This window comes from Strix uralensis, chromosome 11 (genome assembly GCF_047716275.1).
Source record: "Strix uralensis isolate ZFMK-TIS-50842 chromosome 11, bStrUra1, whole genome shotgun sequence".
Classification (NCBI taxonomy): Eukaryota; Metazoa; Chordata; class Aves; order Strigiformes; family Strigidae; genus Strix; species Strix uralensis.
Genome location: NC_133982.1, coordinates 6,858,516 through 6,885,178, shown reverse-complemented (window position 1 = coordinate 6,885,178; position 26,663 = coordinate 6,858,516). Strand labels below are relative to the sequence as shown.

Below are 26,663 nucleotides of genomic sequence, written 5' to 3'. Positions count from 1 at the left end.
AAGAAATGGGGGTGCGGTCAGTCCCTCCCAGGGCAGACAGTCCTCCATGAACTTTCTCCAACGTGCGTCCTTCCCACAGGCTGCAGCTCTTCCCAAACTGCTCCAGTGTGGGTCCCTCCCACATGTTTCAGCCCTCCCAGCACCAAACTACAACAGCAGGGGCTTCCCACAGCGTCCTGGCCTTCTCTGGGTGCAGCCCCTGCTCTGGCGTGGGGTCCTCCACGGGCTGCAGGTGGCATCTGCTCCCCCGTGACCCCCATGGGCTGCAGGGCACAGCCGGCCCTCTCACCACGGGCTGAGGGGGGTCTCTGCTCCAGAGCACATCCCCCTGCCTCTTCTCCTCCTCTCTTCCACTGACCTCAGTGTTTGCAGATGTGTCTCCTTCACAACTCCTCCTCCCAACTCCAACTCCCCCTCCCAGGTTCTCCTTAAATACATTATCACAGAGGCACAGCCACCATCACTAATTGGCTCGGCCTTGCCCAGAGGCAGGTCTGACTTGGAGCTGGGGGAGCTTCAAGAAGCTTCTCACAGGGGCCACTGCTGTAGCCCCCTCCCCCGCTACCAAAAACCCCACCACACACACAAACCCAACACACTCCAGCCCCTTCTCCCGACTTCTAGACAGAGATGCACCTCACCCAACCTCCTCCATCTCTGAGTATTGTACTGTGAACATCAGTACTTGCTGAAAAAACACCAAAATGTCCCACATAAGCTAGTGCCAATTCCAGTCACTGACGAGGAACTATGGAAAGCCACAAAATCCTCAGCACCTAGGCCTTGGCCCCTTTGGTGTACGAGCAGCATAACCTTTGAGACCTCATGATTCAGTCATGGACTCTGGTGACTTGAGAAGAGATTGAAAGGGGCAATCCCTGTCAAAGCCTTCTGCTTTACCACTGAAATGACAAGTGGTACAGGGTTAGGTTTTTTCCCTAAATTTCAGTAAGAAAACCAGTTACTGACATGGAACATCACAGATCTGAGCCAAAATTAAACTTTGGGGTGAAATTACACATTATTCTATTGATCAAGACTAAATGATTTATGTTCGTCATTTCAGTTTCCATTAATTCTAGTGCAGTGCAACAGGATGGCATCTTGGAATACAGTTTCCCCACTAACACTAGTCCATATATTCAGAAGTATTTTGATTTCATTCAAGCAAAGTCACTGCTGCATTTTCATTTGGCCTTCATTTCCCTTTATTTCACTGGAAGAAGCATTCTTTTTTTCCATCTGGGTTGAGTTTGAAATCTGACATGGCTTATTGACATTGTACTTTTACTTTCTCAGATAACTGAAAAGTGAGTCACATTGGAGGACTGATGCACATTGTGGGTCTGTAGGATGGGGAATTAAGCAATATACCATTTAAGATGGCTGTATTGAGGGCACACTACCTACCTTACAAACAGGAAAGCAGTAGTGATCCCTGCTCGTTTCATGAGGCAGGCTGCATCCTGCTTTGACCCCTTGCTGGACATCATTCTTAAATTTCTGACACTCATTAAAACATGCATTTGAGACCTCCTGTCTGAGGGTGGCATTATTTTGATACTTTGCAATCATATTCCCTGTGCTCAGCAGTGCCCCAACACAAGGGCACTACGATCATGCAAAACCCTGGTTGCTCTTACTAGCTCACAACAGATTGCAGTCTCTGCTTTGGAGAGGTTTCAGCTGAGCAAATAGAAATCTGCCTTACTAAAGTGTGATGCATAAAAAGAGGAGAAAACAGGGGTGAATATCAAGTGTAAGACGATTTCATATTGTAAATCTTAACACAAAAAGGCTGCTCCTGCTTACAGCCAACGTGCTCAATTACTTGAAGAGACTGGGTTCTAGAAGGAGACATGGCCATATCAGCTTACTCATCAGTTACTTGGATAAACTGGTAGAGCAAATACCAACTTCTATTTTCTGTTTTTGGCAAATCCTCCAAGGCCAATATCCACCTCACAAAAAGGAGATATAACCATTGCAAACATATGCAACAGATGCTGCTCAACCATGTCCAATTCACAGGGTGTCAGTGACAGCCCTTTTACTATCTCCTAGGCAAAGGTTAGGGCACAGAGATCTGTGGTTACCCCTACGGCACAGATGACTCCACATTGTAGCAACTGCAACAATGTAGAGACTGCACAATTTTCCCTCCCTCCTCCCTCCCCTGTTCAACTCCCTCTGTCAAATCAGTTTGTGCAACAGAAGTACACAGGGCTACATTATGTTCACAAGACTGTGGAAGGTAACTACAGTATCAAAATATTTACAAAATGGAGTCCAGGTTCCTAAACCTGTAAATGAAGCACAGTTACAAATGCTTTCCCCATGTCTGTTACTCTTGGGCTGCAGTAGATGATGACAATAAAGTTCAGTTCAGGCAGGTAACAAGCAGAGAAATCTCTCACATTTTTAGTGAATCATTACCTTCAACAAGGGACTTAAGGAAAATATCTGTTTTTTTCCTTTCTACTTGCTCCCTACACCCAAACATGTACAATACACAAGAAACTAAAGTCATGTTTCCTAGGCAAAGATTGAGATATCTGCAAAACTTGCTTGCCAGCCTCTGAGGGCAAAGGCTGGCACTGACAGTGGAAAGCACACTACAGAGCCTGTTCTGTTGCTGCAGGAGACAAACTTCTTCCTCCCTAGGTGGTTAAGAAATATTTAACCATTTCAATTTTATAAGTATAAAGTAACACTGAGTAAAATTCAAGTAGAACTGCTAGGGTAAATCATATTAGGATAAAATTGAATTAAATACTTAAGGGATACAAAGCATTTCTGGGCAAGCTGTGTTTGTAATTTGTACGATATCTCTAGTTTGGCACCATTACATATTATTGAAGGTATGCTGAGGCAGAACCATCCCTAAGGCAGAATGGTTACATTTAATGGTACCATCTAGTACTGCTTGCTGCAACTGCCTGACTCTATAAAATGATCCTGGCAACCGCAGCAGCGGTGAATGGAATAGCCCAGCACATCATATCACATGGGTTGCCATTCCCAGCTCTCTAAAAAATACCTGATAACACAGAACAATTAATCCTGTGATGAAGCTATTGCTTCAGCATCATGCTGGCCATTTTTAAGATTCCCTGAACACCTGCATAAAGAAAGAGTTGATGTCTGGCAGGCCAGGGGTCAGATACTATCTGACCTTATATCTTATGGCCTTAACTCAGCAACACCTTTAAGTGTCTGCTTAGCTGCAAAACAGGGCTCTGCCTCATCACTTCACTGTGTACTTTCTCCTCATCAGGAAAGCAATGATGCTAGTGCTCATAAGCAAGCTGTGGTAAGGCTTAATCCTGCCCCATGGACTTCAGCAGGATTTGTGCCATCAACTTCAATAGGTGCAAGATCCATCAGTAAAGGATGGTTTTTTCACAGATAAGGGCACAGATTAGCAGGACTTGTGCTGATTTTCAAAATTGCAGCAAGGGTCTATTGGCCTTTTTAGGTGACAGGTACCTTTAGAAAACTGGTCCCTGCCCACTGAACCATTTTTTCCTCCAAGAAAAAGGATGCCACTAGAGACGTAACTGACTTTACCTTTTCATCATTGCCACATTCACAGCTCTCGGCTATGATGCTATTACTGAGTCATTCAATCCTGATGCTAGCTGCTGAACCTGGGCATAGAAAAAGAATCAATGGGCTTTGTCAAGTGGTAGAAAGAGGCAACGCAATGAACCCATAACAAACAGGAAAGGGATCTAGTGGTGCCAATAGTTACTGTAACTCTGTGAGAAATACATTTAACAAAGTGGATTTTTTTTTGAGCATTGTAACATGTAGATCAATTGACTACACATCTAATCGCATGGATGATTTATCCCCAGATACTGAGTGCTGTACATTGCAGCACTTGAGTGTCATTCCTCAACGTGCAATAATGAAGATTCATTTTTGCCCCTAGCATAGAAAAATTCCTGCCAGATCCATCAATATTCATTTCACATAGAGGTAGCTGCACCTAAAATTGTGCAGATAAACCTCTGCTGTATTTATTTAGATGTTTGGAATAATCTGCAGTCTGGACTCCTACACAGAAGTACAGATCTCTGGCCAGTATAGTGGCCACGGAAGACATCATGCTTCCAGGCAAGGGAAGAGTATTCCATCTCATAAAGCGCAGAAGACAGAAATGTTTGGATGTGTGCCACTGGAGAAACTTATTCACTGGACTCAGCAACAATTGGAGTCATTATTACAGTTCTTTCTGGATAGAATTGTGGAAAAGTAAAAGCAACACTTATTAATGAGATGATTATTCATAGACTGTCTTTATCCCTCGCTTCCTCCACCAATTCAGAATTGGCTGCTTCTAAGTCCCTTCACAAAGCCTCACAATAACACGAGAGCCTTCTCTGCAACTTTGACATCTGGAACAACTCTCGTATTTCTCCATCTTGCCACTTCTCCTTCTGACTTCAGACCTCATAAGAGTCCACAGCTTGCTGCTCTGCTGGAACAGTGAGTTTTTCCTCAATTGTTCTGTTATTCTTTCATATTTAATTTCATGCAGGTCTAAGTATTTTGACTGTAAATATCTATGAATGTCTGCCACCTCTCATAAACCACTTTTATTTAAAGGTTGTTGTTTTTTGAATGGTGTCTGTTTGATTTACGTAAAGTGGCTAATTTTATTTGGAAGGCACAGTGAATGCAAGCTAACCACCAGAGCTGGCTCAAAGCTTCTTATCAGCATAAGCAAACTAAATTGTGCTGCCCTGAGGATGAAGTGCCTAGGTTACACCCAGAGCTGGCTTTTTCTGCCACAGAAAGTGACCAGGATTCAGAAAAGGCTCACATGCCCCATTTTCCCGAAGTAGCTGCTGTTTTGTACATTCTCATCCCCTCTCCTGGCAGCAGCAGCTGCCAGTCTGGTTTTCAGGGTTCTGTCAGGGCCCATTCTGCCATCCCTATTGCTGCCTCCTTTGCCTGTGCTTAGATCTAGCCCTGCCAAACACCAAGAGATTAGCCTCGTTCAAAAATAAAGAAAAATCCCAACCTCAACTCTGCCTATGCTTTCAACCTATGTATATACCTTCATCTCACTAGAAATTATTTATATATCAATAATCTTGCTTGCAAGGTTGAAATACAAAGTTATGTGCATCTTTATATACAGTACGTGCCAGTTTCCAACTTGTCTGGATTTTAAGTCTTAATGAAATCTACAGCATTACGTTAAAAAAAACCACCTCTGCCCAAATTGCCAAGGTCATTACTAATTGCTTCTCTCTGGTAAATAAATTAGGTAGGCATGTACAGGTATACACATATTTGCACAGACACCTACTCCATTCAAAAGGGAATGTACTTGTTTTGTGCTTCATTTGAGTGATCAAATTTTTGCAAGGGCACTTAAAAAAATACAAACTATAAAGCCAGATATGCACAATGCAGGCTGTAGAATGGTATGTAAGGGCCTAAGTATGTGCCAGGTTCCCATTAGGATACATGCCCCAGTAAAGTCTAAACTCATGCTCCATGATTAAGAAAGGTTTACTATACTTCAAAAATCCCACAACACACTCCCTGAGCACAAGACTGCAGTGATGTAAGAGACCTTGTACTGCTCCCCTGCTGTGGGATACCTTTTTTTATTAGCAACTGACCGTGAAACGCATAATAGTTCACATTCATATGCAATATATTCCAGCAAGGGAAGCATCAGAGCTGATGCTTTTGCTGTGCTCTCATTCCCCCTTCCTGCAAGATGAGGAGGAGAGCATGTAATACAATGAAGACTAACCCATCCTGGAAGGAATGCAAGTCTGCACTGAAACAGTGAATTTTGCCCTTGAGGTGGTGAATACAATCAAAGAACAAACCATTTTGCAGAATTCATTACATCTGTGGAAAGAAATCCATGGGTCTGTTTTCCAGAGCTGGGACAGGCTGTCTCGGGTCCAGACTTGCAAAGTGCTGGGTCAGCTCTGGAAAGGAAGGGGTGGCTTGGCAGAAATAGTAAAGCTGGTTAGGGAGTAAGGGAAAACTGCCAAATCCACAAGTCCTGATTACAATTAGTAGATTTAATAGACTCTTCTGTTATGAGATCTTTAAAACGGAAAAGAAAAGATTGGAGAATGTTTAGCCCTGTTCTAATGCGTGTAGTTACATCCCCGTGCATTAGCCGCCCCAGGGCACCCCACTTCATTTGCATTACACAGGCAGCAGAAAAGGGATGGAAATGGCCTCTTGCAGGGACTGATGGCCAGAGAGGGGGTTTGATGTGCAGCACAGGGCTGACAGTGTAGCTTGAAACAGAGAGGATGGGAGAAGGAGCAATGCCAGCCATCCTTGGTTTCCCACCACCCAGCAGGAGGTAAGGCAACTGAACGTAAGTGAAGCCAATCCTGAACGCTAAAATGTCCCAAAAATCCAGAAAGTACAAAGGTGTCTCACAGCTGAGCATAAAATTAGCAGAGGGCTGTTAGATTTATGTTCCCTTCAGACCTCAGGCATGCCAAAAGTAGTACAGTTCTCATTAATAACTGCTGTTATCATTTAAAAAAGGCTGCTAAATCATTATTGACTTAATACATCAACAAGAGACCACAACAGTCAAGAGATTTATCAATGAAGTCACAGAAAAGGCAGCTTACTTTTGAAACGGCCTGCAATAAGGATACATAGGAAACAAAATAAAGGATGCACTGATCTATTTTTTCTTAAATTATTCCATGTAATTTATATTTTTATAGTAATTATGTGCTGTCAGTGATTTCATATGAAGAGTGTGAATTTTTCATTTTACTGAGGGAAGATCTAATTTGCTATTCCCATGGGTGAAAAGCTGATTATGTATGAATTTGAAAATCATAAATGATTAATTACTTGGTTGAGTATGTTAGCCTTATAAACCTGGTTGGGTATGCACAAACAACAAGATGTGCTCTGATTAGAGGAGGAAGCAGAAATAACTGCACTAGCACAAATATCTATAAAAGGCCGCTGCAAAAAGAGAATATCACAAGATCTAGACATCATCTAAAAGTTAAATACAGGCCATCCCGATACGCACAAAGACCATGCCCACAGGTAGACGTTGTCTAACAGTGCTGAGCAAGCAAGGACTCCACTTGCACATTTACCCTTAAGATACATTATGCAAAAGTTAAGAGTTATATATAATTATACTCTCCCACTCAGTGTCAGGAGTGGCTCTTTTCTTCCCACACAGTCCTTGTACAAGCTGATCTACTTCATCAGGTTTTTATAATATTGCATTCTTCACCCATTTGGATAGAGTTGGATAAACTGACTTAAGACATTGTTGTAGAAAACAGACTACAAAGAAGCTACTGCCCTCTTTATAGTAACTCCTTTTGTCCCTCCAAGTCACTGATTGTGTAGTTCTATGCAGCCACTTCGTTTATGGAAGAAAATTCCATCCACTTACTGGGACCTTTTTCAGAGCTCCTCAACCTGTTCAAAGCATTGGCACCAGCAATGAGGACTAACTTCCCTTACCTTCCACCTCGCTTTTTTTCTCAGACATGACATGAGTATTTGTCAGCAATACAGTAAGATAGTGTTGAGTAAATACACTAGCATATTTCTACCACACAATAACCTATGTTTGTATGTAGGTATACCGCTTAACAAAAAGCAAGAGAAAGGGAACTTTCTCACTTCTGTTTGAGGTGGCCACAGGATTTGGTTCACATACTACAAAAACAACAAGAGACATATCAGGAATCCAAAGATCTAGGAAGAAATACCAGATTCTCACAGGGTATGGGAAGAGCTATTTTAAAAGGCCAGCAACCTGATACAGCAGCAGTAAGCACTCAGCAGGGCTTCCTTCTTGCTGTGGAAAGAGCCAGAATCACAAGCCTTTGCAGAACATACAAGCCCACTTGCCTGTGCTCACAGCTCCGTGCTCAAGTTACACTCACTTACAGCACCCACTCAAATTGCTATACATCAGGTGAGGTACCAGGATGAGGGAAAGAAACAGAATTAGGGTAGGGAGAAATGGACTCAGGAATGAATGCTTCCTGTCAGCCAAGATGACTGATGTCTTCCTGTGCTCTGCCCTACCACGTGTCTTACCTTAGAGGTAAGCATCCCAAGACACAGCTCCATTTTCCTGTGATTTGATTCCTTGGCTCTTCAGTGGAGATCAATAATTGCAGCAGTGCTGGCTGCCTGCAGAAGCCTGGGGCCACGCCATGGAAATCCCTGCGTGGCCATAAAGAGAACACAGCAATTGAATGGGAGGCACAGGAAGGAACAAGGCTTATCTAATACTTCAGCTCCACAAACACAAAGTAGTGCTAAAGTAGCACATGGCCCCAAAACTGATACTCTGGGATGTTTTTTCTTGAGTGAAAAGTTTGCAAATAAATATTGAAGAGTTACACTGTTTGTACACATGAAGTTTACCCTGTGGGCCCAGATGTTAGTGCTTTATTAAACGCACACATTAGAGGAGACTCGCAATAAAGAATAGTGTGACTGCCGCCAATTTTTCTTTGGCAAACCTCCAGCAGGAAATAATCCTGTGTCAACTATAGCTCTCTCCTTTGGTACTGCACAGACTCAGACAATGCATCTGTTGGATTCATTTAAATATGTCCAAGTCTGTTTCATTGTTTTAAAGCATCAAAGACTTTTGCTGTTATAAATCATAACAAATAATCAGTAATTCTGAACAATAAAACCACATGATAAAAATGAGGCACAGCTGTTGCCAGTCATTGAAGGAGATTGTAAAAGAGAAAGGAAACAGTTACATACATTATAGTGCATGTTATCTAAACGATTTGTTTGAAGACAAGGTGCTAACAATATCTCTCATTTTAAAGGTGAAGATTTTTTTCGTAACACTGAATCACCATAGTTAAAGAAATATAGCAAAAATTACTCTTTATTCCAGCAAGAAACATAATATATTGTAACATCTGGGGAGCCAGGGAAACAGCAATGTATTTCCTAAAATACCTGGCATTGCTCCAGTGCTTTATCAGCATCCTTAAAATACAGGCAATTGAAAAAACACCATTATTGCTGCATGATATGAATTTCAGACAAAGCAGAGAGTTCAACATAATTCCATTCAAGTCAGATCTGATTTGGATCACTCTGTAAAATACCCAAGCAGTTTAGAAGACTAAATCCTATTTTCAAAACTGTAATACAATATTTCCATGTGTACTTTGTGCAGCAAACTTTATGTTATCTTTGGATATGGACAAGAAAAAAATTAAATAAAGCATCAAACTTTTAAAAATAAATGCTGATTTAGGTACTTTTAAAAACCAGCAAGAATGGTGTGAATATTTATACTCAGGAGTATCTGGAACCCAAAGACTCTGGATTACTTACTGTTCATATTGAGAATTATCACTTAGCTAGATGCACACGGGTTTGTGGACAACAGTCCTCATGTTTACTTTCCGATTCCTCCCACAGCAGTTTTAAGAACCTGGAAATGTTCATCAGACCAGAATGTAGTTCAGCTGCAAACATTAATGTTAAAATATGTTTGTCAGAAGCCACAGGGGGCTTGTAATCAAAAGGCAACTTGGGTTGCCTTCCAAGGGGCAGCATTACAGAAAACACTACTGTTTGGGAGTCAGGATTTTTCTGACAATAGACATACCATGCTTGAGGGCAGCCAGACCGATTGACAAGAGGATCAATTTATGACCCTTCTGCTCTGCATACTATGTGGGATACAACCGAGAGAGATGCTACTCTTGTTCTTAGTCTCCTGACCTCCCACATTGCCAAATCTGTGTCCCATTAACTTCACTGGGACTGACATTTTCTGTGGGAATCAGATCTGAATTATAATTCTATCCTTCATTCTCTTTCAGCTCTTGAAACTGCTGTTCCCTTTAAGATTACGTACCAAAACATCTCCTTTGTTTTCTGCAGTCTTGGTCTTGAGTATGCCTTACCAAGAGTTTTAACTTGGTAAACTCGTTCTTTCTCTGATCTCCTTCATATCTCTTTCAAACTTGCCTTTACTACAGCACTTTAAAGTAACAGACAACAGCTTAGGCTACTGATGTATGGAAACAGAAGTATGTGATGCTGGCCACTAACGTCTTACTCGCACTCCCTATCTGTCTCATTCGATCTGCTGTTCCTTACAGTGTAGTTGGGTAGTAAGCTCTTCAAAGTAAGGAGTGAGATTTTATTTCATGTTTGCTTAATGCTTAGCAAAATTAGATGTCCTTCAACAGTGATAACACAAACAGTAGCAAGATTATTAGAACAATAAAGAATACATAAGTATTATAATAGCTTGAGGAGCTAGTTTGTACCTTAGCCTCTATCTGCTAGGGAGCAGCAAGGACCAGCTGCTTCCTAGAGGATGGAAATTGGGAATCACATACAATAACACAGCCAGCAGAAGCCATCCTACAGTACCAAAGCAAGAGTAACAAGACAGGTATTGGCATAGCAGACAGGTTCAACTCCAAACCCAGATCATTAGAAAGGTTCACATCAATAAAGCAGATACAAGGTGCAGTCAGGAAGTCAGTCTACAAGTGAGGATGATGCCTAGTGAAGGTAACCAGGGTCAGATACCATCTACTGATCTCCACAGCAGGTCCATATATGTCAGGTTCAAAGTCAGAGTAGGAACTCAGTGTGCAGATCACAGTCTAAACCAACAGAGCTCATAACTAAAGACAGATAATTCTATAACCAAGTTCCCACAGGGACTCAAGGCCCAGGGCTGAGCTTATATGGAGCTCCTGGGCTCATGGGGCAGAGGGTGTAGGTGGAGGCCCCAGGTGAGACTGGTCAGGGCAACTGAGTGAGTGCACTCAGAACCATTATAATATTACTGTCTGCTAATGCTAAAGTGATAATGACAGTGCTGACTTTTGCCTAACATTACTGATCAAGGATAAGTTTGACTCATTATAAATGCCATTTTTATAACTACGTGTCTTAAATTTATCTTTCAAAGCTTTCATTAAAGTAGTCTGGTCACACACACAGGATCTAGTTTACATGCTTGGGGATGATTTATGCTGCATTTTAATGGAGCTGTTCCGAGACAGTGATTTAAAATGTATTTGAAATGACAGATTGGAAAACTGTTTATAACATACTTCACTGGAGGCCCCTGCACACACGCTTGACTAAGTTCTAGTTCACCTGAAACTATGCCAGTGTTTCTGTCATCCACAGGCTATTTTAAGTACCAGAATCCTAAAATAATCTCAATACAAGGATTAACAGAGGGCTATGAACAAGTAAGACAGCATTTATGGATAGTTTGTGTAAATGTTTCATGCCTCTGTTTTGGGGGATTGCTTAACATCTGCCCCCTAAACTGTAAAAAAAAATGTCTTCAACCTTACTGTCCCACCTGGCAAACCACTGGAGAATGTCCTTCATGTTCACACGCCAATCCATTTCACTTTGTAGAAGCACGTAAGGTTGTTGTAGTTCTTGCTCTAACAAAACACACTTACCCTTAAAGCTCTGGGGTTTAGTAATTAGGAGATGGAAAGATAAAGTGTTAGAACAGTTGGGATGGAAGGAAAGCATAAACTCAGAAATGGTCAGATGCCTGATAGCATATCTTAATTTTAAAATGTTCTCTGAATACAAATAAAGCCTAGAAATGTTATATTCTTTTTAAAAAATTGTTATTTTTTCCACCAATCACAACAAATCATAAACATTACCTGTCACAGCTGGTAACTGCAACTGGAGTCTGATTTAATCTCAGGAGATTATTACGACATGCAGATACTAGTATTTCAAACTCTGCAGCTATGACTGGTAAAATCAGTTTAACAATACTCCAGGAAACCAGTGGCAGGCTGAATAGAAAAGAAATGCTAAAGAAGTTTTGGATTATGCAAGTACATTAATGTAAGTGCTTTCAGGTTCATCTATACTGTGACTATCATTTTTCAAGGGAAACACACCTATCTGCAAATTTTGATAAGTTGAAATAATATAAAGGAACCAGGAAGTTATACTTCTGTTCTCTATATCCACTTACTGCAGCAAAAATGTGGATATTTCTCATCACTGAAATAACAAAAGCTGGATCCTCAAATGACAGATTGACAGGATACCTCATTTATTATTGTAATAGTATTATCATGGATTGTTACTGTAGAACCCAGGCGTGTGCTCACACCCCCTTGTATTTGGTAAGGTGGTTTGTGCCCCAGAGCAAGTCACTAGCTGGGTGCAAAGGGATATAGTAAACGTGTCCAGACACACAGAGGTATTGGGAGTAGCAAAACACAGAAGTGATACAGGGGAGCCTGGTCTCGCCACTGCACTCCATATTGCAGTAAAATTTTGTTCTTTGGGATTGGGGGGTATTTTTGCTGACATCATGATAAAGAGATTTCCAAGGAGTTGTTGGGAGGGCAATGCAGCAGAGAGATTTAAATGGTCTTCCTGTCAACTGAGAGGAAACAGAACACAGAAATGACAAGAACAATAGAAACTGGAATTGTGGCTTTGCATGTTATTATGTGAGAGAACACATAAACTAGGAAAAAGTTTAAAAATGAAGTTTATAAGGCAGAAAAAGCTAGTGCAATCAAGTATAGCAATGGAGTAGAGGAAGTTTCTTTTGAATCAGTATTGCAGCCAGCAAATGGGATAATACTGCACAAAGAGATTATATGCAAAGAGATTATATATTTTGTAAGAGGGGAGTTTAAGTTGTATGATGAATAGGGAAAGCCGCATTGTTGGAAGCTTATCATTATGGTGAGTAAAAGGCCAGGCTAAAAGAGCTGCTCTTTATGCAAAATGTTACAGCTGTTCTCAGGTAACTTACATCTGCAAAACTACCTCTAAAACACAAGAAATACTGGAGTTGTCACTTCTTTTAGTAACAGACATGATAGTATCTCTTTAGTAACAAATATGGCAACAAATCATTTGTAAAACAGGTATATTGTAAAGTATTTGTAAGTTATAAAGCACACCCTGTGTAGTCTCTATTTTAGTTAAGAGGGCAGACACTTCTTGTTCCTTGCTGAAGCTGACACAGCTCAGAGTGATTATTATGGATGTTAACATTGTGATGCTTTTAATTCTGTAGTGTGAGTGTGTAAGATAACCCAGTTAGTTTTTGTAACTACAGACTGTTTTAAACATGCCCACCAAGAAGTGTGTTGGTACAAGGGTAACTATATTGGACTGTGTCACAGTGCAATTGTATGTGAGTTCAGTGTCTCAAGGTTAATTTGTTGGAGCAAAATTACTGTTGAAGGCAAAACCAGGTGTAGAGTGATGCAGCTCTTTGATCTAGTTACAAGTAAAAATATTTACTAACAGCTGTACTTCAGCTAAATCAGATTCCATCATTTCAATTGCATGATTTTTAACTGTTGCAGTTTTACTGATAGAGGCCCCAGTATATACGGAACTGATTCACATAAGGGACTAAATTTCCATCACTATTTCTTTTCTCCTATTCATATCAATATATTGATATGGAAGCCATTTACACAGCTGTAACGGTAGCAGAGCAGCTAAAACCATACAAAATGTGTAAGGGAAGTCCCGAGTTTCCTTCGCTGTGACAGCAGTTGATTTCTTGCTACTGTTACTTGTAAATGCTTAATACAACAAAACCCAAGGGCAGTTTGGATCACTTTCAAAGCATTCTGACTGTATCCATGTATTTTTGTTATCTTGAAGCCGTGTCTGCCCACAGAGTTTTGTCTGAGGTCGACGAGCAGCAGGTACGTGTGTCTGGGTGACGCTGACAGGCCCTGGGTGGAATCCCGGCGCCCCAGGTGCCTGTGAGGGACACGGGCCCGGCCCAGGGCACAGCCCTTGGCGGGCTGTGGGGGGGAGCCGAGCTTTGCTCCGAGCGCCGGCCTGCTGCTGTGAGCCCCCGGGGCGAGCACTGGCCTACGGCGACAGGGAGCCCGCCCAGCGCGGGAGCACCGCGCGCCTCCGCCCCGCGCAGCGCCGGCACGAGCGGCGGCGGCAGGCGCGAGGCCGCGCGCGCGCTGCCTCAGGGGCCCGGCGCCTCGCGCCTCCACAGCGGCCCTTGTGCCGTCAGCGGCGGCCGCCCGGACGATACCCCCGCCCCGGGGCTCGCTGTGCCCCACAGCTTCATCCTCCTCCTCGCGGCGAAAAATGCTGGGCTCCCCCGGCCTTCTTCGTCGTCGTCCTCCTCCTCCTCCCTGAGGAACCGTCGTCCCCCCAGCGACTGCGGTCCCGGACGGGTTGAGCGGGAGCGACGCTACCTCATCGCCTCGGCAAGGGCCGCGGCCGGCGGAGGTGCCTCCCCGTCTCGCTCAGGTGAGGGGGGGGCCCTAAGCCCTGGGCCTGGCGGGCCGGCTGAGGCGGGGCTCCCCTCCCGCCGGTCTCCGGGCGCAGTGGAGGGCTGGGCGGGAGCCACGGGTCGCTCGGGCTGGGCGGCCGTCCCGGGCTTCCCGCGCCGTGGGCCGGGCGGCGGCGGAGCGGGCCGGGCCGGGCTGGGCCGTGCCGTGCCGGGCGGAGGGCGGTGGAGCGGTCCCGGACTGATGACGCGCTTCCTGCCCTCCCCGGAGGGGGTCTGCGCTGGAGTCCGCAGCGGCGGCAGCTGCGGGCGGCGGCGGAGCAGGCGGGAGCGGGCAGCAGGCGAGCGGGGGGGAAGGAAGGAAGGAAGCGAGCGAGCGAGCAGCGGGGCTTAGGCGCTTTGCAATGCTACAGTAACGGCTTTCCCGGTAGGAGCCCCGCGAGGACCCCCTTGTCCTGCCCTGCCGTTGCACGTTGCATGGAGTGTCTGGTCCGTGCTGAGCCGCCGAGAGGGGGAAGACTCCGCGCAGGGCTGAGCGGCGGGAGCGCGGAGCTGCTCCGTGCCTGCGGCGACTCGGCTGCCACTGCGTTTCGCATGTAGGCGCTGCGTTGCCCCCCGCCAGCCAGACAGGCGGCAGCTGCCGGTCGCCGGTCCCGCGGCGGGAGGCGGGAGCTGCGCTCCGTCCGGCACAGCCTCGCCCGCGCGGAGCGCTGCCCGCCCAACAAGTTGCCGGTTCCAGGGAGGACAGCAACAGCCCGGCCCGGTGCCGTGGCCCCAGGAGGGGGAGAGCGGCCCCGCTCACCTTCCCTTCGTCAGGAGCCGGGCCGGGGTGGGAGGGAAACCGCGGTCCCTTGGGATTCCCCCCCCTATGCCGTATAGGGTCGGTATGGGAGGGAGGTGCTGGGCCGGCCGGCTCCTCCCGGCCCCTCGCAGCCAGTCTAGGGGAGCTTGGCGTGGCCGGGTCGGGGGGTGGGTTTGCCCGAGGGACGGAACTGTTCGCCGTTGGGCGCTACTGGCGACCGCGATATAGAAAAAAACCTTTTCGCAACGCGTTGCGAAGCGACGACCTCCCAAGGACGACCGTGCCGCGTGTGTATACGCGAGTATCTGTATCCATCTATCTGTGCATATGTCCGCCTCTTCCCACCAGACCCGTGGGACGGCTCGGGTTGGAAGCGGGTCGCAGGCCGGTCCCGTAGGGCCACCCCGAGGGGAGGGAAGGACGCGTCCGCCCCTGCGCAGCGCAGGCGAGGATGGATGGGTGGGTGGATGGATGGATGGATGGGTGGATGGGTGGGCGGGTGAGCCGCGCTGCTCTGCCGCCTCCCCATTCCCGGGGCCGGCCTGTGAGCGTGCCAGCGGCTCTGGGCTACCTGTCCCGGTGCAGCAGGGCTTCGTGCCCGCCACTGACCAAAGTGCAAAACCTCCCTTGGTGCGAGCCGGCAGTGGGTGTTTGCGGAGGGCCTGTCCACGCTGTGGGCTGGGGTCCCCCTGCGTGTCCTGGCACCTCTGTTTCTTCCATGCCACCCTAGGAGATGGCTGTGCCGTGCAGGGCACAGTCTTCCCTTGGGGCGACTAGAGGGCGCCGACACAGTGCCACTGCCCGGGCACTGCGTGGGAACACCTGTCTGGGAGCTGGGGCCTCTGCTGTCTTTGTGCTCACCTTCTGTAGCCCTTTTGTTCTGCTGACCAGCCACTTCGATTTCTTTAGGCTCTACTTTTTGTGTGTTAAAATGCTGCTGCGGTACCTCGTTAGAAAGATCATGGGAATGTTCATTGATCGAAATAACTCTGTTAAACAATTGCCCCCTTCCCTACAAATCTTTTAAAAGTTTATTTTGCAGACCTGTATTTTAGAGCCAAGTTTGAACCATATTAAGTTTCAAACCAGAAAGCCCGTTCTGAATTTGAAAGTATGTTATTTAAAGGCATCAGGCGTTTTGCATCATCGAGGGAGCCCGGTAGCTGTGGAAAAATGTCCATACGATTAAAAAGCAAGCAAGCAACATGTTTCTGAGATTTCTCTTGCTTATGTAAAACATCACTTACTCATATGTGAATGGCAATGTGTTGCAAGTACAAGTGCAAGCTGCCAGTGTTAGTTACAAAACCTTGCAAATTGTGGTATATGAAAAGCTTTCATATCTGTTTAAGATAATGGTCAGCCCTTCTTCCAACAGTACAGTTGTTAACTCAGTTTACTATGAATTAAATTGGCTGAACTATGTTTTCTGCTTTAATTTTCAATACATGAAATTTTCGAGGCGGTACCTTGAGATCGGAGGTTACCACACAGCTGGGGGGGGGAAATCTCTTGCCTCTGGGAAGTGCATTTCGTGTGAGTTTCACAATGCCTCATTTAACTCACTGGTCACTGCAGAACTAAAGGGTTAAGTGGGATTTTCATCTAGCTTATCTGTTGGTGGCAAAATTGTTGAGTTTAAGTAAGACAAGAATACTTTTTGTTTCTGGTTGCCAATCTAAGCCTTTGGGTTAACTGTGGCAAACGTGGGCAATATTTTAAGTCCTTAATCTCAGTATAAAATTTGATGAAGGCTATAGCAATTTCATATAGGATACCCATTCATTTTACCATTCGAATTATAGACGTTTACCCTGAATAATTGTCCTGTGTGTTCTTAGAGTAACATCTGTTGCATGATATCATGTAATGGAATGTAGTACAGCCTAATTTAAGCTGATTTGAAATGTTGCCATTGCACTGTAGTAGTGCCTGAGAGGGCGAGAGGGTTTTTGGTGTATGTGTGATGGATAGATTGGTTAGGAGTAGACAATGTTGAGAAAGATGAACTTGCATTTGATCTGCAAAGGATTAAGTCATTTTACTCTGAGCTAGTCTTGTTGTACAGTTTTACTTAGACTTCTTTCATCATTTGCCAGCTATTCTAATCACTGAATTCTACTTACATTAGGAAATGCATCTATAGTTATATTTGTAACTGACTAGTACAAAACACCACTACAGTAGATTCAAGTCTTTTTTATTTTGGAGAGGGGGGAGTGGGCTTGAAACGTCAGGCTGTGGTATAGCTTGAACTGTGTAATATTCATTATGACTTAAAATTCTTGCTGTGAAAGCCTTCTCTTATTTGGTATTGTTTCTACAAAGTTTTGACTCTGCACAGCAAGGATGTTCTGAAGCATTAATATTTGGATAGTGTCATTTTCATATGCTTACCTATGTAATACTTATTAAATCTCTGCAAATGCAAGGTCTAGGCAGCTTCCAAAAATGCTAGTACTTAGTCACCACAGCTAGACAGTAGTGCAGACATCTATCACCATTTCTTTTTGTGACATTTGTCAGGTAGTTGTTGGGATATCAGTGTTGTATGTTCATGAAATGTGAACAATACCATTTGCTGAAGTATCATTCCAACCCATAATTTTAGCATTAAAGTCCCCAAACCACCATTTGAAGTAATTCTCAGTTCATAGTCCTGTCTGAACCTCAGAGATTTCAATAAACTGCCAAATGTGTAGGCATCCTGATTTTTTTTTGAAATATGCAGTTTCTTGCAAAGAAGTTCTTATCCAGATGCTGCCTTTGCATCAGGCCATAATTAGAAAAGAAGTGTGAATGTGTTTACAGACCACTGTATCCAGCTTTCAAAAATTCTTTTTTTTTCTTTGCTCTTGAATCTTTAAAAATTTGGCAAGTCTGCTTATGCATGTTTCTGCAGACAATAGAATGCTGAGGCAAATTGAGAACAGCAAACAAAATGGTTGGGTGTTGTTGCAAATGGGGGGAGACTGTCTTAATAGGCAGTATTTTGAATATTAGGTTTAATTTGTTTACTTTTGGATTTTAGTGTGTCAGTTGAGACAAATGTTGCTGGTATATAGCTGGAAATTGTAGTTTCAGGTAGCCCTGTCTGTTGGTACCTGAAGGGGAATACAAGTTTTTGCTTCTGGGTTTCTGCTTTTGACCACACATGGTTATAAGAGTATAAATTATATTGAACTGAAGAACTTTTGGGGTCAGGGGAGATGCAAATGTTAAAGCAGAGGGTTGTTTTCAGAGTAGCCTGACTACATCTAGTTCTAGAGGCTATGTTAAGCAGAATAATCTAGGCTTTTGCAACTCTGTGGATGAGATTGTTATGATTATGGATGTCATGCTCTTGTATGCCTTATTTTTATTGTTGAGATTAAACAATCCATTGCTTTTCAAAAGGAATGTCTGGTTGCCTTGAACGTGCTAGGCTGATCCTGATGCTGAAATCCTGGGTCTGATCAGTGTCTAGAGAATGGTGGCCTTCTATCTCTGGGTGCAGTAAAGACATGCCTTTTGAGTGAGACTGATATGCTTGGGGATGAGAAGGTGGAGAGGAGCCTGTGGTTAGTTTTGATGCCAGACTTGTAACTGTGACCACTGAATTTTCTAAGTTTCTGTCCCTGCTAATGCTGCTGTGAAAACCTGTTTCATAGTAGTGTCAGAGAACCATTTCCCTGTGTGTGTTATGTGGACACATGCTTATCTTGGAATTGAGTTTGAATTAGCCTGTGTACTTGAAACAATTGTGATAACATTTTGATATTTTCCACTTCCAGTTGCAAGCTGGAATTCTATCCCCAGAGATCCACCCCCTCAATTCTCAAAGCTCCACCACTTCTTTAGCCAAGCATCTTCATAAATCTAGGAGATGCACTGACTGACTTCACAAGGTGAGGGTGACAATACAACAATAAATTTTGTCTTAAAATATCTTTACAGTGCTGACTTCTTACTTGTAGTCCCTTTACTTGACAGCAACCAGTTGAATTTCTGCCAAGATGGGTTAGGCTGGCACTTGAAACTGCCTTCCTTGCATTCTCAGTAGGTAGCTCATCTTTCTGTGTTTGGGCAGTAGGAAGAAAGTGTGAACTGAAGTGAATTGTAAATGAACCTTGTGTCTTTCTATCTGTCAGCTCTTGTAAGGTTGAGATTTCTTATTTCCACGAAAAAGTGATGTGTAACCCAGGAATAAGCAGGAGACTCTCAGTCTTCTGCACCACAGCAATTAACAGTTAAGGTGATAAAGAATCAATGGTACTACATGGGCTGCTGTAGTTTTTCAAGTTGAATAACCATCTACATTTGTCAGCTGTGGTAGAGTGATTTGTTGCTATAGTATATCAGAGTGTTTAGTGTTTTGCTGAAGTGTTTGGTGTAGTGGTGTGAGAACATCTTAAACAATAGGATTGTATTCAGTTTAGAAAAGCTTTCAGAGTTGTGTAATGCTTTTCTTGTTACGTATTCTTGTTTATTTTCATATAATGATCTCTCTTACCTTTCTTGGGAGTTGGTATCTGTGATATGGTAAATAACCCCTTGTTTCAGCTACCTCAAGTCTAGCTTGTACTGTGTTTTATATACAGTGGTGGTATGTACTAGTGGGAAAGTTGTGATTTTTCTGGAATATGATATTTAAAATTCAGGTATAGGTGATAGAAATAAGTGAGCATAAAACAGTTTAAAAAACTTACTGATAGTAAAAATCAGGCTTGAATTTGTGCAGGTGGAAACATTAGTTAGCCCTAAAGGGATTTATGGCAAGTACCTCTTTCCTTTGTTCAGTTTAAATGTGCCAAATGCTCCGTAGTGGGGAAACATCAAGGTGGCATTTGGCAGAGAGAATGGAAGCAGCAAAAGCAGGTTGTGAATGTCTGATGGAACTGATAATCCCTGTTGAAGAAGAGACCTATGGTAATTTAATGGGAGGGGTTGTGGCAGGAATGTGGTGGTGGTCTAGGACTGAAGTACATAATGCTTAGACACAATAAAAATGTTGAAATACCAGGACACAGTCAAAATTCAGCAATGGGGATACAAATGAATGTATGAGTAAATGAGATCAGGAAACCAGACTTGAATGCTGTAGTTCCTTGTAGCCTGCAAGTTTCGTAATTCTTCCTTATAATTTTCCCATTTTTGACTAACAGATTTTCTTAGATTAATTTTTGTTGCAGTATAAGGAAACATCTCCTGTTGGCGAGGAGGTAACTGAACTACCTGGGAGAAGGATCAAGTGGGAGCCACTACTGCACAGCCCACATGCAAGGTCAAATAGAAGGAACCAGTGGCACATCTTCTGGGTCAGGGTATCACTAAAGGCCCTATTACAGGGAGGAAGAGATAAATGTCCAACTTCAGTTTAAAAAAAGCAAAGGCTGTGGGAAATGAGATCACTCTGTTGTGATGTTTAAAGTACTTTTCAGAAGTGTTACGTGCAAAAACTGAGGATGTACAGATCCCAAGCAAGAACCCAAGATCTTGTAGTATGTATCAACCCTGTTTTTTAATTTAAAGAAAAAAACCAGTGGCTGTGTTTGCAGTTCTGAGTAAGGTCCTGATAAGCCTGATTGTAGCTGGGTTGCCTGTTCAGCTGCACTGTGATACTAACCAGACTTAAAAGCAGCTGAGGAGAGAGGTGCAACTGAATGCACAGAAGACTGAAGTCTGTGAAGAAAGGGTAGTTAACTAAACTTTGCCTGGTGAAATTGGACAGTCCAGACTATGGATTAAGTACAGAACAAACCCGGACACAGAGAGAAGTGGGCTTGCAGTGTATCTAATGGGCCTTGTCATCTACATGCAAAGGCCTCAGACATAGGATATGTAAGGGGTCAGTTCAAATGGGTTCACAGGTGCTGTATGGGTGAGTGATGTTTTGTCCTCTCTGTCTTTAGAGAGCCAAGAAAGAAAAGGCCTTTCAACAAACTTTGGCAAAGGCCAAAACAAACTTTTCCCAGGAGCAGGAAGATAGTCTGTTAGTGGTGCTACCTGCATCCATAGGTGTGGGTAGTTGGAGGACCTATGGCACTTCAGTCTTTCTCCTCTCCTGTTGTACGCTGCCTGTTTTGTTCAAAATGGCCACCTCATTCCAGAACATGCAGATACTTGCCTCTTACAGGGAGATGCTTAGCCACTGCTGTGTGGCTGTTCCTGAAAGAAAATGGTCTAGTCTTGAAAAACCCCATTGTAGAGGTCACAGCAAACCATCCAACAAGAACACAAAGCCCTCTAGTACCATGGAAAATAGTCATTTGAAACTTGATGATCTTGAGGAAAAGAACAGTTATGCTCAGTATGTGATCACCTAAGGGTGCAGTACAGTTAGAAAGCCCAAGTCTGCAAATTTCTTGTATTTTTCAGGGGGAAGGAAGTAGTGTCACTTTCGCTCTCCTGACAACTTTTTTGCTGTTGCCTCGTTTGCAGCACAGGCCTCTTCATCCTGACAGTTGGTGGTTGCCTGAGCTCTAATGCAAATATTTCACGAGTGAAATTGCTCCATGAGAAGATTTAGGGAAGTCCTGTTTGTACTCTGGTGACTTCTTGAACAGTAATCTTAAAATTTAGTTCTTTACTTGCATACTTCATGAAAGTAAAGGCTTTCAGTAGCCTTTTTGTCTTAATTGCCATGATGATCAAGGTGCTAGCCAAATTTTAATGCATTCTGCCTAAAAAAAAGCAAGGTATATAAGAAACCATGGGATTTAAATTTCACAATTCTCTTGTTTTCCTGAAAGAAATCCCACAAGACAAAGCATTAAAATATTGGGAGGGCCTGGGCAGAAAAGATACTAATGTAAGAAAGATTTCATGTCAGAACTGTGGCTGACTTTGTAAGAACACTCCAACAGAATGGCAGGGCTTTAGTGGCAAAGAGAGGAGGCAGAAAAATAACCTTAATTGTGGTACAAGCATGTGACTAAGGTGAACTACTTCTGCAGCAGTTCTTAGAGATGATTTAACACATACAAACAAAGCCTGCAACCAGTTAGAAGGGTAGATGTGCCCTGAGGAACCAAACAGACCACTACTGAAACAACTGTAAGGCCAGCCTATGAAGGTGACTCAGTAATGACTGTGAATATCTGTACAGGAAAAATGTGTTCCTACCTAATGCTGCTATTACTCCTTTTTAAAGATACATTGAAGTTTGAAGCTTTAAAAACGCCATCCATGTATAAGGGCAAAAAGCCCTGTTGCTTTAGGCTGAAAAGTAAAAGTTAAAAACAAAACACTATGTTCCATGTGGATCTTATTACAATCAGCAATGGCCTTAATTTCTTTGAAATAGTTTTACCAGCTTACCAGATCATTTAAGGTAGTGGTTTCCAAAGATTTTTTGATCTCATACCCATATGAGTAAAAGATTTGTGAGCACGCACCCCCAAAATATATGTATTTATTTATAAATTATGCACATATACTACTGTACTAATATGTACATTATAAAACATATCCAAAAAATAAAAAATAAGAATGAGAAACACTATTTAAAAATTTTTTCTTAAAAATACCCCTTTTTGCTCTCATTTAAAAACATCTTTTTGTGAGGCCTGTGCGACTGAATATGCTTCACTATTTTTTAAAAAATCTTGGTTTAACACTTATTTTGATACAGCTATTCGAAGGTCTAAGTTCAGTTTATTTCAATACTTGTTTTTAATGGCTGTCAGAGCTGAAAAAGACACAAAGATACATAGATCCAAAGGCAAGAAGTGCACTGTTGGTTGTGCTTACTAAATAATGATACTCATTTTCCACTCCCATACACTAATTATGCAAGAGTTTTTCTTGAAACCCATCTATTAAATTTCCATCTTCCCTCATGTCAATCAGTTGTTCTTGTAAACTAATGGGAAGGTGTTGCATTCTTCTGTTTTTAACAATTGCATTCAAAACCCTCTGAAACTCTTCTTTTGGAATATTTTTAAACAGGTTAGGAAATTCTGTTTCTAAGTCTTTTAAGTGTACAGATTTGAGAGGTTATTATAGGTGACACATCATTTTCAGCAACAAAATCACCTAACAGTGGAAACATTTCCAAACATCCATTTTCAAAACAATCTCTGTAGAGTGAGTTTCTTTTGAAAAGCAGTTACTGTCTTGTTCACTGTTAAAACATCAACTTCACCTTGAAGAGACACTGTAAGTGCGTATTTTTGTGAAGATACCTGCTAGGTAGCATACTACTGACAGCCGCCTGTCATCACAGAAAAGGTCAGCAAATTTTGAACAGTTGTCTTTGTGAAAAAAAATGCATAATGCATCTTTAAGTTTGACAACTCGTTTAAGCACTTTGCCACAAGATAACCAGCAAACCTCGGTGTGGGAATATGACTTTCATAGTCACTCCCCATCTCATTACAAGGTGTTGTAAAGATTCTACTATTTAAAGATCTTGGTTTTATAAAATTAACCATATCAATGACATCCAGTAGCACTTTGTGTACTTCTGGCTCCAACTTTGCTGCAATAGATTGCCTATGAATGATGCAGTGAAAGAAATTCACACGCAGTTCTGTTACCTTTACACTGGAGTTGTTATTTTTTTTTGTATTCCAGTCAAAGCAGCCACTCCATGAGTGGTTACACTTGCAGAGTTTTTCCATAAAACATTGTTACTATTAGAGGAATAATTTACTGTTGAGAATTTGTTGAATCTTTTCCAGCACATCTTTCCTGTATTGACTCACAAAAAAGTTGTTTCAATGATGAAATACACTGGGAACTGTCTAGCATATACTGTAAGCTGAGACGTGTTAGAAACATCTGTACTTTCAGCCAACAGTATAGCAAACCTCCCACACTGCACAATTTGTTCTAATGCTTGTTTCTTCAAATCTTTAGCTGTTTTCTATGCATCTTCAAGCAGTGTTTGCTGACAAAGGAATGCCATATTGTTTTCCATTTATTACTTCAGCTGTTTTTTACTGCGGCAAGAAGACTAAGTGCTTCCCCAATGCTATGTCTCTGTTGCTATTGGGAAAGAAACCCTAAAGAGGCTTCTAAAGGTTTATTGTGAAGTTCAGTGATGATTTTATTTTTTTCAGCAAAGTTCTGTATTGAGTATCGCATGACTTGAAACCAGTGCTGAAGAAATTGTAGTGATTTGTCCTTATGTTCTGGGTGCTTAGTTTTAAAATATATTTCTAATTGTGATGGCTTCATACTATCACTAGCTAGTATCTCAAGCCACAGTGTACCCATAGGGTGAGGTTCATCATTAGTGATAGCAGATGTAAATCCATAGGAGATCAGTTGCTGCACATGGGTTTTGAAGCAAAATCAAAATCTGTTGTGGCATCTGTGTATCTGACATAACATAACACTTCAGAGTCTTTGGGGTCAGAGGTGATTTGAGCGAGACTGCAACTGTAGAGGGCCCTAAACCATTTGTGGATTTCCCTGGTTAGAATTCCTTGTCTTCATTCTTGTAGTTTAAAACCATGGTATTTAGTAATGTGGCCCACGTGTGTTGTGACAGCATGCAAATTTTTATGAGCATGCCTTTGTGAATTGCGGCCTTACGTCACACCAGTTAAACTTTTAGAAGTACGCATTCCTAAATGATTGAAGTTTTGTTTGATTGCTGGTGTTTTTTTTTTTTTTTTTTTTTTTCATCTGGGACGTCTAAGAAGGGACAGCAATTCTTACTCTGTTTAGCAGCCAACACAATGTAGTTCTCATCGTGCCTGAGGCTACAGTGTCTTCCCTTAAAGATAAATTTCAGATACCTGCTAAACATCTGCTATCAGGCACCAGTACTGTCTTGGTACCACCCAATAAGTGTATCTCTTCATGTACAGCTCAGCTTTCTGCAGTTGTCATGTGAATTGTGAGGAGTGAAGTACAACTTTAGCCGCTGAGGAAGATGTGAAAGCAAGGTGGGATTGCAGATAAGTCCTTTGGGTAAAAAGGGAAGATAAAGCAGGGAGTTGCTTTTTGAAAGTTGTTTACAAGGCACTTCTTAAAACCAAAGCAAAAAATGTAGAATGAAGACAGAAAATAAAAGAAAAAAAAATGAGAAAAGCAACTTTTTAAAAACTGTAATTACAGCTTTGTAAAGACTGAAGATTTGCAGTAGTGTGGTATTGACTAATTGGGTTTTTTTCTGGACTAAATACTCGTTTCAAATCTCTTGCTTAAGCTGTACCTTTCAATATTTATACCAAAATTGCATTATTACCTGTGAAATAGTCTTTGTACAAGCATGATCAGATATAGAAAGCAGCTATCTCTTCATAGAAACAGACTTTCTAGAACAGTTGTGGGTATTTGGTACCAACACTTACACGTTTAATAGATTATTTTTTTTCTTCTTGAGTTAAGTTGTTCTGCAAGAAGAGTCTCCAATTTAGTTTTCTTTTATTTGGGACATTTTTCTTTACATTTATTCTATGGGACCTAACTTTCCCATTACACATGACAAGTGAATCAGTATGCTGTAGACTTGTGCAAGTGAAATTTATCTTCCTTTTGGGCCTCTAGTGTTTAATAGAAGTCAGTTGTTTTCTTTTTCCTGGTCAGTCTACAGATGTTTGAAATACTTGTGCTTGTTGGGAATTTGCAATTTGAAATTTAAGCAATTCATACTTAAGATATCTCCAAGTAGCTTAGAATTAGAAAAGCTTTCTTCTGACAATATTCAGGGGATATTCAATTAAGCAATAGGAAATGCTTCTTTAAATAGTTAGCTAATGGAAACGTAGTATTTATATAATCAAGCTTGCCTGAGGAGTATGACTGTCTTGATAGTAGTTAGTGGAATGCAGTCTTTTGATGGTGTTGGTTGACAATCCTATATTTTGATCAGTGTGAGCGTATCAGTGACCATTAGCTAGTGAAACAACTGCACATATGATAGAGGAGCTGCAGCAAGTAGGACAGAGGCTAGCCTTTGCTCATCTTTAATGTTTCTTGTCGTTTAGAGTTATGGAATGCTTGCATGAAACCAGCTTGTTCTCCAGAATGCAGCTGATGCAAAATGGGGCCAAACTGAAGTATTTGCAGAAAAAATTTAAAATGAAGGCTTGGTGAAGAATGTAAACAGGTGAATCTGGGTTACTGTTAGGCATACTCTGGCTCGGTAATGAATGTCTTGAGAACGATGAAATGAAACTCAAGTGGTACACAGTATCTTGGTGCAAGTCCTACAGCCCAGAAATTCAAGGGGTTGTAACAAGGAATCTGTGTTCAGCAAAGAAGCTTTAGCGTCATGTGGAAGACAGAAGTCCTGACTAACAGTTAGCTAAAGAGTGGATTTAGAACAGAACTTTGGAGACTGAAAATGTGCATTTCCAGCATCCCTTTGTTTCCATTGAAGGCTTGTTTGCTTTTTCAAGAAGAAAAGTAGGGATCAAAGACACCATCAACAAACACTGACCTCAGAGTTAGGCCTGGTGTCAGGGGACATGGATGGCTCCAGACTCCAGCTTATGTGTCTAGATATGCGGAGGTTACAGCCCATGTTGCTACATATTCGGATTACCTACTTTCAAAATTTTTTTGGCACACAGAAGGGAAAGTTTCCCATCTTTTGCAGGGGAATACATGAATCGGTATGGTGCTCTAAAACTACGTATCAAGATCCTTTGT

General features: G+C 42.5%; 2 protein-coding genes across 7 annotated transcripts in view; one reads left to right on the top strand and one right to left on the bottom strand.

Annotated features, from left to right (window-relative positions):
* Positions 1–14,463, bottom strand: part of LOC141948506 (C2 calcium-dependent domain-containing protein 4C-like) — a 34,271-nt gene extending 19,808 nt beyond the window's left edge. Inside the window, exons 1-3 of one of the 3 annotated variants that reach the window (XM_074881067.1) lie at positions 9,890–14,463; positions 9,361–9,460; positions 8,086–8,214 (exon numbers count right to left, since the gene is read on the bottom strand). Coding sequence is in view for 1 of the 3 variants with exons in the window: in XM_074881063.1 (XP_074737164.1) it covers positions 8,086–8,214; positions 9,890–9,897 (137 nt within the window). In the remaining 2 variants the exon portion in view is untranslated. Of the gene's footprint in view, positions 1–8,085; positions 8,215–9,360 lie in introns of all 3 variants that reach the window. The other 2 variants (XM_074881066.1, XM_074881063.1) reach the window with 2 other exon arrangements.
* The window catches only part of TLN2 (talin 2), a 209,792-nt gene continuing 196,833 nt past the window's right edge, over positions 13,705–26,663 (top strand). For 2 of the 4 annotated variants that reach the window (XM_074881060.1, XM_074881056.1), the window contains exon 1: positions 14,201–14,292. The gene's annotated coding sequence lies outside the window, so the exon portion shown is untranslated. Of the gene's footprint in view, positions 13,725–14,200; positions 14,293–14,610; positions 14,700–26,663 lie in introns of those variants that run through there. The other 2 variants (XM_074881059.1, XM_074881057.1) reach the window with 2 other exon arrangements.